This window comes from Perognathus longimembris, chromosome 21, assembly GCF_023159225.1.
Source record: "Perognathus longimembris pacificus isolate PPM17 chromosome 21, ASM2315922v1, whole genome shotgun sequence".
Lineage (NCBI taxonomy): Eukaryota > Metazoa > Chordata > Mammalia > Rodentia > Heteromyidae > Perognathus > Perognathus longimembris.
In genome coordinates this window covers 28,416,321-28,433,304 of record NC_063181.1, presented here as the reverse complement: position 1 = coordinate 28,433,304, position 16,984 = coordinate 28,416,321, and the positions used below count along the sequence as shown (strand labels likewise).

Here is a 16,984-nt window from a genome sequence, read left to right as displayed (position 1 = left end):
AGTGTCCCTGTGTTCTTTTGCTCAAGACTAGCACTCTACCACTTTGAGCCATAGTACCACTTCTGGCTTTTTGGTGGTTAATTGGAGATGAGAGTTTCATGGACTTTTCTGTCCCAGCTGCCTTTGAACCTGGATCATTAGACCTCAGCCTACTGAGAAGCTAGAGGTATGAGCCACCAGTGCTTGGTAGAACTAAGGCAACTTTTCCCCTCAGAAAATGTTTGTTGAAGTACTGGTCTACCAGAGTTAAATGACATGCTAATCACAATACTATGTTTGTCAAGTTATTTTTCTTCTTCGATTATGAAGGTAGAGCACAACTTGATATAAATTGAAAGAAAAATAGAGTATTTTTAGTTCACACAAACATATGTAATTTAATGTACAAATTCATGGTGTAAATTATGGCAAAAAGAGAAGTTAGGGTGATCTCAATGAACTATAGGAATATAATAGGTAAATTCTAACAGTTTTGGAAAAAGCTTTGCTTTGTGTTCACTTTGAAGGCTGTTCATAGAGTTTAAAAATCTCTACAAATACACATTCTCCTCTTTATGGCAACAGGAGACGTTGTTTCAACAACTTCAGATTTTTATTGCAAAAATCACAAGATGGCATAGGCACTGAACAGTATTGACATTTATAAACTAAGAAAGGAAGATTTAAACAGTAAGCCTTTAAGGATTTAAATGTAGAGCCATCAGTTGTGAGATAGACCTATTAAAGCTAAATCAAGGTTCATTAAAATAGAAGTGGCGACTGGAATCCTGACCTAGGGAAATCCCCAAATTCCTTGTCTGCATTCCTTAGACTCCAGTCGCTGTAAACCTCGGTAGGTATTAAAGAACCGTGTAGCCAAAGAGAAAGCAGTTGGACTTTAAAGTTCAATTAAAGCAGTCAAAACAGGAGCTAATATATTAGGGAGGAAAGGGACATTGGTTGAATGAGTCACATATTACCAGAGCAACAAAATATTTTGAATAAGACTCATAGATTAAAATAACCCCTAGTCCCCCAAATTGAATGACACTGAAGCCAACACATAGATTCATTCAGTGTATGATTAGCAACATTTTTGTTATTTGCAGTAAAAACAGTGACTAGAAAGCAGTGAGTTAGTCTACTAACAAGAAGCAGATGTAAAAAACACACATTTTGTCCTTGCTGGTATACTGGAGAAGGTGACTATGTATTTTTTTGCGTTTGGGAAACGTGACACTCACTAGAGAAGCACACAATCCAAAGACTCAGGATCTGATTTTATAGCTAATCATCCATTGACTGAGCATTTCTGTCAAGGGAATCTACCATTGTACTTTATTACAAGGTGCAAGCAAAGGAACTAGAGAAGAACCAGTTCACTGACAGAGAGAGTGGCCAAGATGATTGCAACAAGATGGGGGTGTTGGACCCTACCCTGTTGAACGGCGAGTTGCAGGACCTCTTAGACATGACTGGGCTGCGAGGAGGCTTACCCAGGATAAATACTTCCTGTTTTAAATCAGCCTGGAAAAGCCATAAGAAGTTAGTTGGATCTCAGCTTCTTGATGAAGTCTTTAGAAGGGCTGTTTCTGTTTTTTTTTTTTTTTTTTTTTTTCATGCACACACAGCATGCCAAAGTTAGGACAGGGCAGGAAGATAAGCAGTCTGCACACAGCTCCTTTAGTTTCTCCTTGGATCTTCCATCTGCCAAGGATGAACTACTGCTTTGATAAGGGACTCAGAGGCACAGTGCAGAAAGATTGATAGAAGGAAGCTGTCACGTAAGGGTGACTGGATGCCATCTACCTGGCTAAGGACATAGATAAGAAATGTTCCCTTAATTATGCCTTTTTCTTTTGTCTTTCTTTCTTGTGGTTTTACCCCTATATCCATGTAACTGATTTTAGTACCCTGGATATTGTATATACGTGTATTGAAACTAGGGAAGGAAAAGGAATACCAAAATGGAGAGACAAAGGATAAAAAGACAATCCAATGCAAAAGCAATACTTACAAAACTATATGGTATAAACCAACTGTACAACTCATGGGAGGGGGAGGAAAATGGGGAGAGGGGAAGCAGGGAAAATGAGGGAGGAGGTAACAAGTTGGATAACAAACATACTCACTGCCTTACATATGTAACTGTAACCCCTCTGTATATCACTTTACCACTACAGAAATGAAAAAAAAAAGGCTTTCACAATTGAGTTCAAAGCTGATGTTTTTGTTTGTGCTTGCTGATTAGACAAAGTGAGATTGAGAGTAAACAAAAATCAAATTTAATACCCATAAAATTTCATGGAAGGTATTAAACTCTTGTTAGGAGCCACAGTATCTACCAAAATATGTAAGAAAAAAATAAAACATATTTTTGGAAAAATGGTGAACTATACTCAATACTATCCTAATTACAAATTTGATTCTTTTAGTCTTTTTTGTAAGTAAATTCTTTTTTTTTAAGACAGCGAATAAGCTAATCTTTATGTAAGTTTTTCCTTTCTTTTAGTTGTGGACAGAATCTAGCAAGGTGGTATCTGGTAGTTGATTTGGCTTATGAGAACTTTAGTAGGACTAAATTACCTTTATAAAAAAAAAGCACATGGTTTTCTTAATTCTCATTTAAGAGAAATTTAATATCATTAGAAATGTTTGATTTACATCCTTAATCTCTTGGGATAAAAAGTGACTTGTTTGCATAAAAATCCTTGCAGAGAATTCTTAATGTTCTCCAATAGCCATTCTCTTATTTTCTTCACTAATGGGGGCAAAGGTGCTAGGTTGACTCAAAGCCACTCTAAATGAATACATTTCCTGTTCTTCCTTGAATCTGGATATGCTCAAGTGCTATATTCTGAAAGATGGGATACAGATAATTTCTGAGAATTTTCTGGGTTTTCTGATGTCTTTGGAGCCATCATACCAGTCTGGGATACTTGATATTATATACAAGAGACATATATTTATACCTTGCTTGCGCTATAATTATTTTTAGTTTACTGCAAGCTCAACTACTTCAGTCTTGACTAATACAGAGTTCCTACAACTATCAAGAATCATAGGTAAAAAACAAATGATGGGTATAATAGCTAAAAGGATCACGTGATTATATTAGGAAGAATTGGGGCTTAACTTTTTGTTTGTGTGCCAGTCCTGGGGCTTGAACTCAAAACTTGCTATCCCCGAGCTTCTTTTGCTTAAGGCTAGCAGCACTCCTCCACTTGAGCCACAGTGCCATTTCTGGCCTTTTATGAGTAATTTACTGGAGACACGAGTCTCAGAGACTTACCTGCCCTGGCTGGTTCTTTGAACCAGGATACATAGATCTCAGCCTCCTGAATAGCTAGGATTACATGTGTGAGCCACCAGCACCCAGCTGGGGCTTAACTTCATATTAGAAAAGTGGTCAAAGTTACTACCTTCTGATGCAATTGCTTTAGGATGATGAGACTTCTTTGCACAAAAGCTGAGTCTCTTGGAAGAAACCCAAGACAAAACATTGCCTGTCTTCATTAATAACTTCCTTGCAATTTGGACCCACATCCATCAAGTCTCTTTTCTCTAAAATATTCTGTGACATGGAGAAAAAGCTGAGATTCACAGTAAGTTTTATGGTGAAAAATGCTGTTTTCAAAACAGATAATGAAAAATCTAGGGGAGATGAATGAAGAGAGGAATGGTGGAAGAATGCAGTTATAATATTCAAGGTGTATATGTGATAATAGAACTTGAAAAACTGAGGGAAATGGATGGGGTTGGGAGAGATGGGAGAGAATGATGAAAGGAGTGCCATTGATGAAGATGGATTGTACTCAAACCGACATATTGAGTGGAAACCCCTTTGTACAACTATTTAAAGATTAAAGTATAGAAAAGGCCATGGAATATATTAACTATGTACTGAGGCCACAACCTGTTTATTTTTAAGCATTCTGCAGTCCATAAAGCAGTAGTAAATGAGTAGCAGCAAATTTTGGATCGCAGATGCAATTAAAAACTCAATGGAAAATTAAAGACCAATATTTGCTGCCAAAAATGAGGAGAGGAAAAGCCAGTTTGTTTTTGTGGAGTTTGTTATTTTGTGTAGTTATTAAAATATTTTAATATATTTTATTATGAATATCTCCATTCTATCATATCATTTTGGATATAACTAAAATGAGCTTGGCTTTTGTAGTATATTAAACTTTTAAATTCTAGGCTTTCATTGATACTGCAATCTAAGCCCTCTAGCTCTTTAAATGGAATGAGTAAAATTTCAGAGTTATTCTCTCATTTATTGATTGAGCTTAAGGTGGGAGAGCTAGTAAGAAAAGCAACTGATAAATATGTTGGCCTCAAAGATGACGCCACAGACTGCCAGGTACCAGTGACTCATGTGTGTAATCCTAGCTACTCAGGAGGCTGAGATCTGAGAAACATCAAGAGCCATGGGACTCTTGTCTCCAATTAACCACCAAAAATGTTGAAAGTGGGACTGTGGCTCTAGTGGTAGAGTGCCAGTATTCAGTTAAAAACAAACAAACAAACAAGTTCAGGGACAGCACCAGGCTCTGAGCTCAAAGCCCCAGGATAACATGCAAAAGGTAATAAAAACCCCAGAAAAGGGGAGGAAAATCCTTAGTCATTATAAAATGAATTTATAGTACTTAAAATTTGTAGTGATTTTCTGTCTGGCAAAAGAAAAACATATTAAGCAAAGAGCAATTTAAAACATACTGTTTTATCAGAAATATCCTCTACACTAGAGGTGAAATGACATAGACTGGCTATGGTGGTGGTAGCATCACGGGTGTTGAAAACCAGCAATGCTAAGGTGTCATCCAGGTGTATCAGAATATGGAGACATGGCTGTATCAGAGCTTTATTCTTTCACTTATCTGCACAGGTTCTCATTTTTATGTTCAAAAGATTAAATATGAGGATGAGTTACTATATGAAGGCTATCACCTATCACTTTTTATATAAAAAATGTTTCAGGATCATTCCAAACCAAAGTTTTCTGTGATGAACTAATTCCATGCTGTAATTGTCATGATCTATTTCCAAGGTTAATTGTTCATTTTTTTCAAACCCTTTTATTTTTAAATGCTAGCTTTTGGGAGGTCAAAATACCAACATGGTACTACCTCAATGTGAGTAAATATAGCTGTTATGCAGATGGACCTTTTCAACTTGGGGGCAGAAGCCATGCTAATGCTGTTACAAGTTAGCCATCACTACATCATTTCTTAGAATTTGTAAGGAGGCATAAGTCTAAATGCATCTCTACTAAAGTTCAAAGACATGCAGTAATCCACACTCAAGATGCAGTTACCTTTAATTTTGGTGAATGGATCTCCTGTTGATAAGAGTATTTAGGGAGGAGAGGAGGTGAGTAGGGCTGGGAGGGCTGTGAAGGTGCAGAGGCCCGGTCAGAAACTGAGGCAAAAGGAGGATGAAATAGAGGGGAGGAAAATAGACAGCTGGGGAAAGATGTAGCCGTTGGATCTCCTGAAGAAAACGACGGTGGCTTCGATATTGAGAAAAGATAAGATTTGAATATGTTTATGTCCAAAATGAGGATGTGTGGTTTTTAGAATATTCTCCCAACTTAATACTTTTAATGGTACCAACCCTAGGAAATGACATTTCTGAAAAAGTCTTGTTTTGAAAGCACTTTTGGGGGGATTTGATTTAAAAAGTTCAAATGGATATTATCACTTTAATTTTTTTGGGTGTAGATTGCTGGACATAACATTTGAATTCTATACTTAATGATATATTTATAGGAGGGCCCTTTCTAAATGTGAAGGCAGTCAAGTACCTAAAGACTGGAAATGACTGTAATCTGTTGGAAGTTGGCTATGAACTGTTGAGTAATTTATTGGACAGCTAGGGAAGTTGTATGTCAACATGAGTAGTTAAACTACTCTTTCCTTAATTTTTTTTGGTGGGGGTGGTAGCATTGAAGTCTGATCTTAAGATATTTGTTAGACAGGTTCTCTAACACTTTAACCATGGCCTTCTACTTTTAAGCTGAGGGTCTCACTTTTTCCTTGGGCCAGCCAGGACTTTGATCCTTTTATTTATGCTTCCTGCATATCTGGCATAACAGGTACGTATCAACCCAGCTTGAATCATTCTTTTTGCTTCATATTTTCAGATAAATATACTTGCTTTTAAAATGAGGCAACATTTATTTGAAAAATCATTTTTTTAAAAGAAGAGGTTTGTAAGTTAAAATTTCAGAATGTTTTCTTCCTTTCTTGGTTAAAACTATTGTTCAAGATACCTTGTTGGTAAGATAAAGATTCTGGATCCTTCTTAACTAGTTATCAGCTTGAAGATAATAATCACTTCAGAGAAGTCAAATGGGAACTGATATAGTACTTTTCTCCTTTTGCTTATTTTCTTTATATATTTGTCCTTATTTTAAAAATCTATTTTTTTTTGCAACATCAAAGACATGCTGTGTATGTGTGGTCCCTTTCCCCTGCCCCCCACCCCCGGAGTTGAACTAACTTATCTCTACAGTGGGATAATAACAGCTCCCACCTCTTCAAATTCTAAAAATTAAAGATGGAGAGGTCTGAGACTATTGCCTGGCACTCAGTAAGAGTCAACTATCAGCTGTCATTATTAACATTAGAAAACTACAAAGATTATATAGATGAAGAATCTTGAAATAAGAATTTATAGTCAGCAATAATGGGACAATGGTACTAGATATTTATGTCACTTTATCAAAATATAGTGTGTTTTTATGTATCCCTTCACCCCTGACTCAGTGCTTTCATGAAGGCAGTACCAAAATAGATTTTTTATTACTATGGTTAACTATCCTAATTAATTGTAGTAAGACCAGTTCATTCTTTAGTAATTAGACACTATTTAAATACCTCTTTTGCTGCCTTGCTATTTTCTTTGGGGATCCTAGTGCTTGTGGGTATGCCTACCAGATGTTTTAAGCAGCTGGGTTTCTTCTCTCCCTCCTCTTCAATATGCAGCTTTGGTGTCATCTCTGTAGCTTCATGGTCACAACACATGGCTTCATGCTCTTCAGATTCTGGTTGCCATCTTTGGTAAACCCCTTCACAGAGTTCCTCCTCTTCTTCTCCAATGGCAGGGAGGGTTATAGGTAAGGCCCCCACACTAGTGCGTGCAGAGGCCACAAATTTATCACCCAGGACTTCACGAGCTTTTTTAGGGTCTGAAAAGCACCTTCTCAGTTTTTTCAAATGTGCCAACTTGTTCTGAGTGGTCTCTGTAGGATCCTGCAGTGGCACTGTGTGGTAAGGCCTGGCTGCAGCTGAGGCCACACTCGAGTTGGGGAAGGGCAAGAGCGAATGAGATGACTCCCCCTGTAAGCATGCTGGAGGCAGTGGGAGCCACACTGAGGGCTGCTCTTCGATTTCAAGGACGGTATCATTTAGGGGGGTTGGTTTGGCTTGGTCATCTGGTAAGGTTAAAGCACTAAATGTTTCTAATTCATCCAAGAAGTTGTCCAGAAAAGAAGCTGTTGTAGGGGCCACAGGGTTTGCTGGTGGACACCTGTCAGTCAGAGACAGTCCTTCCTGAGTAATTCCCTGGGGAGTATTAATTTCAGAGCCAGGCGGAGCTTTGGACATAAGAGGAGGGACTGGTTCACTGGAAGCCAACTTAGAAATGAGCAGGGATCACGAAATTAAAAATAATAAACACAGAAAAGAATAATCATGCATGAAAACATACAGAGAAATGCAGAAAAAATATGGCATTGAATCAAATAATCATTTGATGTAGCGTACACATAGATTTAAAGATATGTAGAAGAAATCTAAATTTGAAGGTATTTTATTGAGATTCAAGTATATAAAATCATTTATGTTTATTAAGAACTTACACAATGAAAGCTGACTAGTTTGGAAGTGGTCTTAAGTATCAAATGAGAAGATAAAGCCAGCACAGACTACTAGGACAGTGAAATCTTAAGAGATTTAATTATCTACCTTTTATACTAAAAATACTGTAGGTTTCCAGATATTGGTCAATGCAAATGTTTCATTGAGTATTCTTAATGTAGAAAGAAAAATAACAGCAAAGCCTTTCTTGTGCCCTGAATTTATTTACTGTTCTTCCTTTCTGAAACAGTCTCTATTCTTTGAACTTCCACAATCTTTTCATTTATGTCTGTGAGATGATTATAATATATGAAATAAATTCTGTATACATGAACACACCTCTAGGTAAGTTCTGCAAAATACTTTTCAAGAATGAAGGTCCATGACTGCAATGAAACTATGTGTGTAACTACTGCTTCAAAGTTAAATCCTTATACAGAAAGAGACAGTAAGAGTAACCCACTAAGACTCCTGTTCTTTCTCAAAGGCTTGACATTGATTCCAAACTTGAGGAGTATAATTTCTGAAGCTCGATATCTTTTTTTTTTTTTTTTTTGGCCAGTCCTGGGCCTTGGACTCAGGGCCTGAGCACTGTCCCTGGCTTCTTCCCGCTCAAGGCTAGCATTCTGCCACTTGAGCCACAGCGCCACTTCTGGCCATTTTCTGTATATGTGGTGCTGGGGAATCGAACCTAGGGCCTCGTGTATCCGAGGCAGGCACTCTTGCCGCTAGGCTATATCCCTAGCCCCAGAAGCTCGATATCTTGAAGTGAAATATACTCCTGAATACCTTAGTGTTTTTGATGTATTTTGGAATGCTTTAAACAGAACTGTCGATGTAAATTTTTATACAAATTTATGAAAAGTAATTCTAGTAATTTCTCTTACTCCTTCTTTCCTTGTTTCCTTCCTCCCTTTCTCCCTTCCCCTCCCTCCTTCTCTTCCTTCCCCTCCCCCCTTCTCTCCCTTTCCCTCCCTCTCCACCCCCTCCCTCCTCCCTCCCTCCCCCTCTCTCTCTCTCTCTTTCTTTCTTTCTTTCTTTCTTTCTTTCTCTCTGTCTTTCTTTCTCTCTTTCTCTTTTTCTTTTTTTGTCTTTCTTCTTTCATGTGTGCTAGTTCAAGGCTTAAACCCAGGGACTCATGTCTTTCTCAGCTTGCTTGTTCGCAGATGGTGCTCTACCATTTGAACCACACCAACAGTCTGGTGTTTTGCTGGCTAAAAGGACTTGGTCTTTTCATCTGGGAGTGGCTTTGAACCATAATCCTCTAGATTTCAGCCTCTCAAGTAGTTAGAATTACAGGTATGAACCACCAGTACCTTGTATCTTGTACATACTAATACATTAGTCTGTTCTTTTTTTTTTTTTTTTTTACACTAGTCTATTCTTACTGGACAGGAAAAAAATGCTACTTACTGTGCATATAAAAGCCTTGAAAGAGGTCAATGGTTAGCCTCTTTCAACTAGATGATTCTGGCTTGGAAAGAGAAATCTAGAAAGATTCTAGATATTCTAGATTAATTGGGTTGTTCAGAACAGTAGTTAGTGCATGCAGTCAGCACTCTTGGACCTTGAGCCTTAGTAAATATACTCCACACTAAACTGTATTGACTTCTTTGACCTGTAATAGCAATGGTGTTGTTTAATTTTTCAAACAAAAAAGAGAAAAAATAGGGAATGCTATGATCATGCGGTTGTGGGAATGTACAAAGTATCTTGAAAGTCAGGTGAGCGTTCAGAACTCGAGGCTGCTTAGCACCTGATGTAATGTAACACTGCTAAGTCCTGAATGTACTGAACTTTTTGCTGACATATAAATCATCTCTGTCTCATTTCAGTCTATAGAATTTCTTTTACTGACTAAAGGTCTATACTTTGTTATGCAATACTAAAATGTTAAATTTGATTTTAATTATTTGATTTTGAAAGTAATTCAAGATAATTACTTTTCATTTTTTTTGTTTCCTTTCATGGACAGCAATAATCTGGATGAGAAGAAAAGACCTGTAAAATCCTCTATTATTGCTGCTACTCACTATTGCTCTTTGCCTCTTCTACTATATCTGTTAGCCAATATTCATCTTAGCAGGTTAACAGTGCTGAGCTATATCATGGGTTTGATTATCCTCAAAGTCAAATCTAGTATTTGGAAGTACTTATACCACTTCCTAATACCACAGTTATACAATTGTGTAGTCTTCCTAAAGCATGGGAGGTAGATTCTACTGCACTAAAAGGAGAAATAATACTAGCTTACAGTTAATCTCCCCTAAAATTCTGCTAACTTGTCAAGAAACATGTGTTTTAAAGGGAGGTTAAAAACCATTAACAAACTATTTTCTCTATTTGAAAGTATCAGTTACAAAATTAGAGATGTAACATTTAGCTTGATTTTGAACTCACCATTTAGCAGTCTACAACATTTTCTTTCTGAAAATGACTCAGGGCAACACCACTGAGAAATTTTCTTCACTAAGCAAATGGCACTGTAGCATGGATTTCCTGTACTAAAACCAGTAAGCATTTCTCTCAAATTTATGGATATAAAATTTTAACTTATCTTTTCATTCCAGCAAGAACAAAACACTAAGTTAGTTACCAATGAAATTTGTACCTTCTTGTGTTTAAAATCTGGTATGCTAAGAAAAACTAAAACTATATTTAAATCACATTTGAAATCAAGATAAAAATTGTGTTCTAAATGGTTATATTGTCATTGTGAATTAGGGTAAATGGAAGAAGTTCTTAAACACTAAACAATCCATTGTTTAAACAACTTCTTAACAGTTTATAAGAGCTTAGGCACCTGATTTATCTGGCTAAGATATCTGGGTGATGGGCAAGACATATATGCCTGAAGATTCTTATATTTTTCTCTATCAATAGGAATTACTGCAGAAGGATATTGATCTCAAAATGCTAATAGCTGAATAAAAATATACTCACAGGTAAATATTTAAATATATTCAAAATACTTAATAATAATAAAGTATACTTAAAATGTTTAAATATATTTAAATATTTACCGGTCAATATACTTAACAAGACTCTAGAAAACATTACAATAATCAATTAAAATCAGGTATGATCGAACTGTCATTATCCAGTGCTGGAGATTGAGGCTCATTACCCTCCAACTAAATCCGTCTTCAGAGAGGACCAGAATAAGTGAAATACCTTGACTTAGCCAAGTTATAGGAAAAACACATTATTAAGATAGATTTGTAGATCATTTACTTATGTAACAATTCTAAGATTCATTGTCTACGAGTGATTTCCATTACCTAGAATGCTATCTGGAATAGCAAGTGACCTACTAGTTGGAGATTCACTATTTTTATATCACCCAGCCTCCATGTTACAAACAACTAACATACTATGCAAATTAATAAACTATGTAACTCAGCAACTGTTTTGACATGTTGAAAAGTAATTCCTTGGCAATTTTAACTTTTATGCCTTGAAGTTAATGACAAGAAAGAAATTAAGTATTCTTTATAAAAAGTATAATTCAACAGAAAAGTTAGAAAAAAATCACACAGCAAATAAAGAAAAAAGGACAGACTTTTCTTATAAGCTAATTCAGAAAAAAGCCCCTTTTCTTAGGGAAGATAATCAGCTTTAGTCACTAGTTCAAGTGAAACAGTACAATTGGGGGTTTTAAAGTAAATGAAATAAGACTGAAGACTTCCAGTAATCCACATTTTTCATCCAAACTAATAAATAAGTGGAACTATAGATTTAATTTAAATATTTTACTGGGCTCTCACAAAAGATTCCCAAGACTTCTGTAGGAATTTTGTCAACCTGATAACCATGTGTTTTTGAGCTACCTCATTTTGGAATATATATATATATACATACATATATACAGATATACAGATATAAATTATTTGTCCATATATGTATATACTTATATGCATATATATACATTTGTATGCATCTATACATGTATTTGTATAATTTATAACTGTATCTATGCAGGTACATAATTATCCTCATTTATAAATTGTGATACACATTATATATAACCAACCTTCAGAAACAAAATCATTTTATAAAATATATATACACAAAGATATATGTTATGTGAAAGTTTATGACACTAATGTTTTCTTTTTCTCATTCAGTTTTTTAACTTGAAAATGGAATCATCGAGATGAAGCATTAAATCTTTATGCCAGCACATCATTGAGCAAAACTAGGTTATACTAGGTTACTGACATGGTACTCTAAGGTATGACTATATAAGGTGTAAGTTCCTTTCTTTGCAATAGATGTGATATTCTAACCTGATATCCCCAAATCACATGCTGGTTATCTTACTCCAGCCTTCAAGTACTATATGAATAACAGTGATGGACTATCTCCTTACCTTGTTCGAACTTAAGCTATGGATTCTATCACTAGAGTAGCTGTGGGGTACTGGAGGGTCTGGGTAGTCATCAGCACCTTTTGCGTTCTTCTTGACCACTTCGACATAGGAAACAGGGAAGATGCCTTGTCTGTTGGTTCCTGGAATTTTCCCTTCATACCAGTTTTGGTCAACTCTTTTCAGAAGAATAATTCTATCTCCCTAAAATGAGCAGTAGAAAAATACATTACAAATACATAATAACAAAAAATTATAATTGTTATTGTCTTCTCATTAAATAATAGTTTTCTATAACAAAATGTTTATACCTCTAGTTTTTGTTTAACCAAGGACCATTAATAAGGGCTAGTGCTTAGTAGAAAAATACAGGTGATCAATATTCATGCAGTTAAGTCATCTGTTCATCACAGTAGATTCGTCCCTAATGGTACTTGGTTAATATGAATAGACTCATACATTTCATACTTGTACTGTATGTGATGGGTTGTGTAAGTTAGTTTTTTTTTTTTTTTTGCCAGTCTTGGGCCTCGGACTCAGGGCCTGAGCACTGTCCCTGGCTTCTTTTTGCCCAAGGCTGGCACTCTATCACTTGAGCCACAGCGCCACTTCTGGCTGTTTTCTATATATGTGGTGCTGGGGAATTGAACCCAGGGCCTTCATGTATACGAGGCAAGCACTCTTGCCACTAGGCCATATTCCCAGCCCCATGTAAGTTAGTATTTTTTTTTAAGACTTAGTTTGAAAGACACTATCATAATGAGCATAGCACATTTCAATTTCTGCTAGGTTTGATGGAATGAACCTTTAGTAACTGCCTGAGGGCTGTGAGTCTGAAAATAAGTCGCAGAAGTCGAACCTCTGGAAGGATAAGATTGAAATGCACATGTTCTAACTAGAGACAAAGAGTGAGCACAAAGGATATAGGTGAAGATAACACACTAGAATATCCATCTGGACTGACAGCCTCCAGAATTCATCACGCCATCTTTGTGTGATGGCAATTACATGACTCTTCACTACATATTTGAATAGAATTCTTGGCTTTGCAGTCACAAAACTTTAATCACAGTCCTGCAACCTGCAGTGACCAAATCGATGCCACAGAACCTAATTTAAATCAGAACGCAAGACTACGTGTGATACAGAATCAAACCAGCAAATTACTGCTGAATAGCAAAATCTGGAGCTGCATCCAGAAGGGATACAGAAGTTGAAATCACCGCATGTCAAATAATGATAAGGTGATCTAGCCAACAGCTTCAGGACCATAAGAGACTCTTTTTTTTTCAGTATTACTTATTGAAAATTCTCTTTCTTTTGTTGTCCAAGTTGTGGATATTTTATTTAGTGGGTCCACATCTCACGAAGCAGAAAATACTGAGGAAGAAAAGTGAATCTCTACAAGTTTTTATAATTCTTAATATATCAAGAATAGTCAATGACAAGGCTGTTTAGGGGTTTAACTGGGAAACTCTTTACTTATTTATGTTTGTTTGTTTAGTGTTGACAGTACTTGAGGAATAGACTTAAAGCCTCATGCTTGCCCAGGCAGGTGTTGTACCACCTGAGTCATACCATCATTTTTTTGCTTCTGTTTATTCAGATATAGTCTGGCATTTTTTGCCAGGAGTGGTCTTAGGCAGAAATGTTCCTATCTCCATCTTCTGAATAGTTGGCATTACAGGTAGGCACCACCATATCAATGCCTGGACAAGCCTTTCTTAACAGTATGAAACAGAAGATAGCTACTGTTCATTTCATGCTACATGGTTGTCTATGTTTAGTGGCACGACAAGGGGTGCAGTAGAGAATCAACAGAGTACAATTAGAACTGAAAAGTGAATGACATGTGGATGCTCTAGGACCACAACTACAGAATTTCCCTTCATTTTAACTGGCTGAAGATTTGACCTGTAAATATGGGCATCCAGATAACTCTAATAAATAATACTATCTCTTCTTATTTTGTGCCAGTAATGATTGCCTATAACAAATACATGCCATTGTTTGGGAAACAATAAAAATAGCCTATTTACTGTTTTCAATTATAGAGGGTAGCAAGTTAGAGAGTTTAAAAAATACTTTTAAGAACTATTAGTATTACATAGGTTGCTAGTTAAATTCTGGTCAAGCATGAAGCCCAAAGAAGAATGATTAAGGAGACAGTTCTGTATAAGTGCTTTTCAGAAAAGCTATCCAGAGAGAAAATACCTTCATTATTTTAGAACCATACCTTGATTTCAAGACAGAGGAAAACAAATATTGGGATACCTTACTTTTTAAAAAAATTGAATAATTGGACAATAGTAAAACAATATTTTGAAATGTATTAAAGTGCTTCCTTCCTTTGGTGCTCCTAATAGAATTCCTTGATATCTAATCAAGGCAGCCCTTGGAGATGATTTGGAGTTCCTGCTTCTCAGGGACTCTCAGACCCTGCCAGGAATGATCTGTGGAGAAATAGAGGGGTTGAAGCCAACAGTGACTCTGGGCAGCCTGAAGGAGTTCTTTGTAGAAAATGAAGAACAACCCCCTCCCCCCATGCCTAAAGAAACATAAAAACCTGCTCACTTTCTCAAATGCACCTATGAAGAACCCAGCCAGCTTACCTTTCTCAGTGACAGCTCCACATTTGTGTCTGCATTGAAATTGTATTTAGCTATGGCTTCTCCAATCTCTCCAGGCTGGGCTGGGGGAGGGGGTCTTGCAGGCTGTGCTTTTTCAGGAGGGGTGAGTTTCTGCAAGGAAAATACATGCTGGTCCTTCAACTGGTGGGGACTTTTTGAAACAACCATCACCCAAGAGGGAAAGAGAAAGGACTTACCTCCACATATGAGATTGGGAAAATGCCCACTCGTCCATGATGCTCTCCCTCATACCAGTTTTGATCAATTTTCCTCAGGATATAGACTGTATCTCCTTTCTTAAAGGACAACTCTCTGGAAGAGATAGGTTAAAGGTTTTGTTTTTCCTTCCTGGATGACTAGTAATTATTCTTAAGATCAATACCCTCCTTAGATCTGTGTTTGAGAAATATACTTCCAACATGTAACAATCTCTTGAACTCAGTTAGGTAAATTTTTTTTCTAGAAAAATTTTCTAATTCACTTCTAATATGATATTAGCAATGACTCCAAAAGCACAAGCATTACATTCGATATAAATCCCAGGCAGATGGACAGGAAATGTAAGAGAAGGAACAGACTATTGCTATTTCATCATTAGTTTAGTTGAGGTGTTTGTAAAGCTTGGAAAATGGTGGATTAGTGCTATACTGAGGTCCTTTGTCCTAACGTTAGTTAGACATCCATTCCATCTCTACACACACATACACATACACATAATCATTAAGCAGAAAGTTATACAAAGAAGTTTTATTCAACATGCCAATTTATGTGTACAATGCATCTTTTTTTTTTTTTTGCCAGTCCTGGGCCTTGAACTCAGGGCCTGAGCACTGTCCCTGGCTTCCTTTTGCTGAAGGCTAGCACTCTGCCACTTGAGCCACAGCGCCACTTCTGGCCATTTTCTGTATATGTGGTGCTGGGGAATTGAACCCAGGGCCTCATGTATACGAGGCAAGCTCTCTTGCCACTAGGCCATATCCCCAGCCCACTGTACAATGCATCTTGATCAGTGTCAATCTTCCATCATTCTCCCCTGAATCCATCCCAACCCCCACCCACCCTTTAACTTACTTGGTTCTAGTTTCACATATTTTCACTGAGTATTATGATTGAATTCACTCATCCTTCCTCTCTCTCTATTAATCAGCTCTCCTCTGCTAAACCCTTATTATCAGACTGGTCATGTTTTTGCTTCCTGGTATTCATTTTGTTAAACTGTCTATTAATTGCTCAAAAGGTTTACACCATGGAAATCCACCCCTACAATCTGCCCTTGATGTGCTAAGACTCAAAAGAAAACCAAATACCTTGTAGTCTCAGGGAAAATAAAATTCAGAAAAAAATTATTTTTAGATATTTGAGGTTGACAGGTATTTTGATAAGGAATTACTTTTGTGTGACAGAAAAGATCTTATTCTTTTAAGTGTTTGATGGGTCACAAAGATGAATACCTTTTAAATGCAAACACATGCAAAAATTCTCATTATCTTTATACTTTTTGTTTAAAAAAATAAAAATGTTTTAAGGCCTATTTTCCATTTTGACTCTTCCTTAAGAAAACAGTAGGTGCATTAGGGACTTTTAAAAATGTAAACTCTAAAGACATTATGTATTTTGAGTAACACAGGCCTAAATTGATCACTCTCCCTACATCATTGTTCTATGCCCATGGGCTCCTATTTCAGTCCATCACATGCTCAGTACTTCTTTTAACCACTTATTTTAAATGAGCAAGTTCCCAAACAAACTGAATCAAAGAAATAGTGGAATACAAGACCAAGAAAATAACAGGAAGAAGCTTTGCTCAGAATCTTTGAGCTTTGAGGGGTGAGAGATTTCTCTATAGGAATCTCTGGATATCTACTTATCCTTGATAGACCTGACAAATAGCTCATTTCCTCAGTTATGGTTAATTACTCCTTGTAGCTTTATTTTTAAATTAATTCTTGACCAAAAACATCTAGAAAGACAGCCAACAGCCAGGGGCTCACACCTGTAATCTTAACTACTTTGGAGGCTGAGATCTGAAGATTATGTGGTTCAACTGGTAGAGTACCAGCTTTGATGTACAAAGCAAAGGGACAACACATATAGGCCTTGAGTAAATCTCTAGTACCAACATACACATAGACACCCCTCCC

General features: G+C 36.6%; 1 protein-coding gene across 20 annotated transcripts in view; it reads right to left on the bottom strand.

Moving 5' to 3' along the window:
• Window positions 1-16,984, bottom strand: part of Sorbs2 (sorbin and SH3 domain containing 2) — a 204,050-nt gene that overhangs the window by 12,253 nt on the left and 174,813 nt on the right. For all 20 annotated transcript variants that reach the window (XM_048330679.1, XM_048330678.1, XM_048330683.1 and 17 more), the window contains 3 exons: window positions 15,041-15,155; window positions 14,826-14,954; window positions 12,217-12,417 (listed from right to left, as the gene is read on the bottom strand). In XM_048330679.1, coding sequence (XP_048186636.1) covers window positions 12,217-12,417; window positions 14,826-14,954; window positions 15,041-15,155 — 445 coding nt within the window. The remainder of the gene's footprint in view (window positions 1-12,216; window positions 12,418-14,825; window positions 14,955-15,040; window positions 15,156-16,984) is intronic.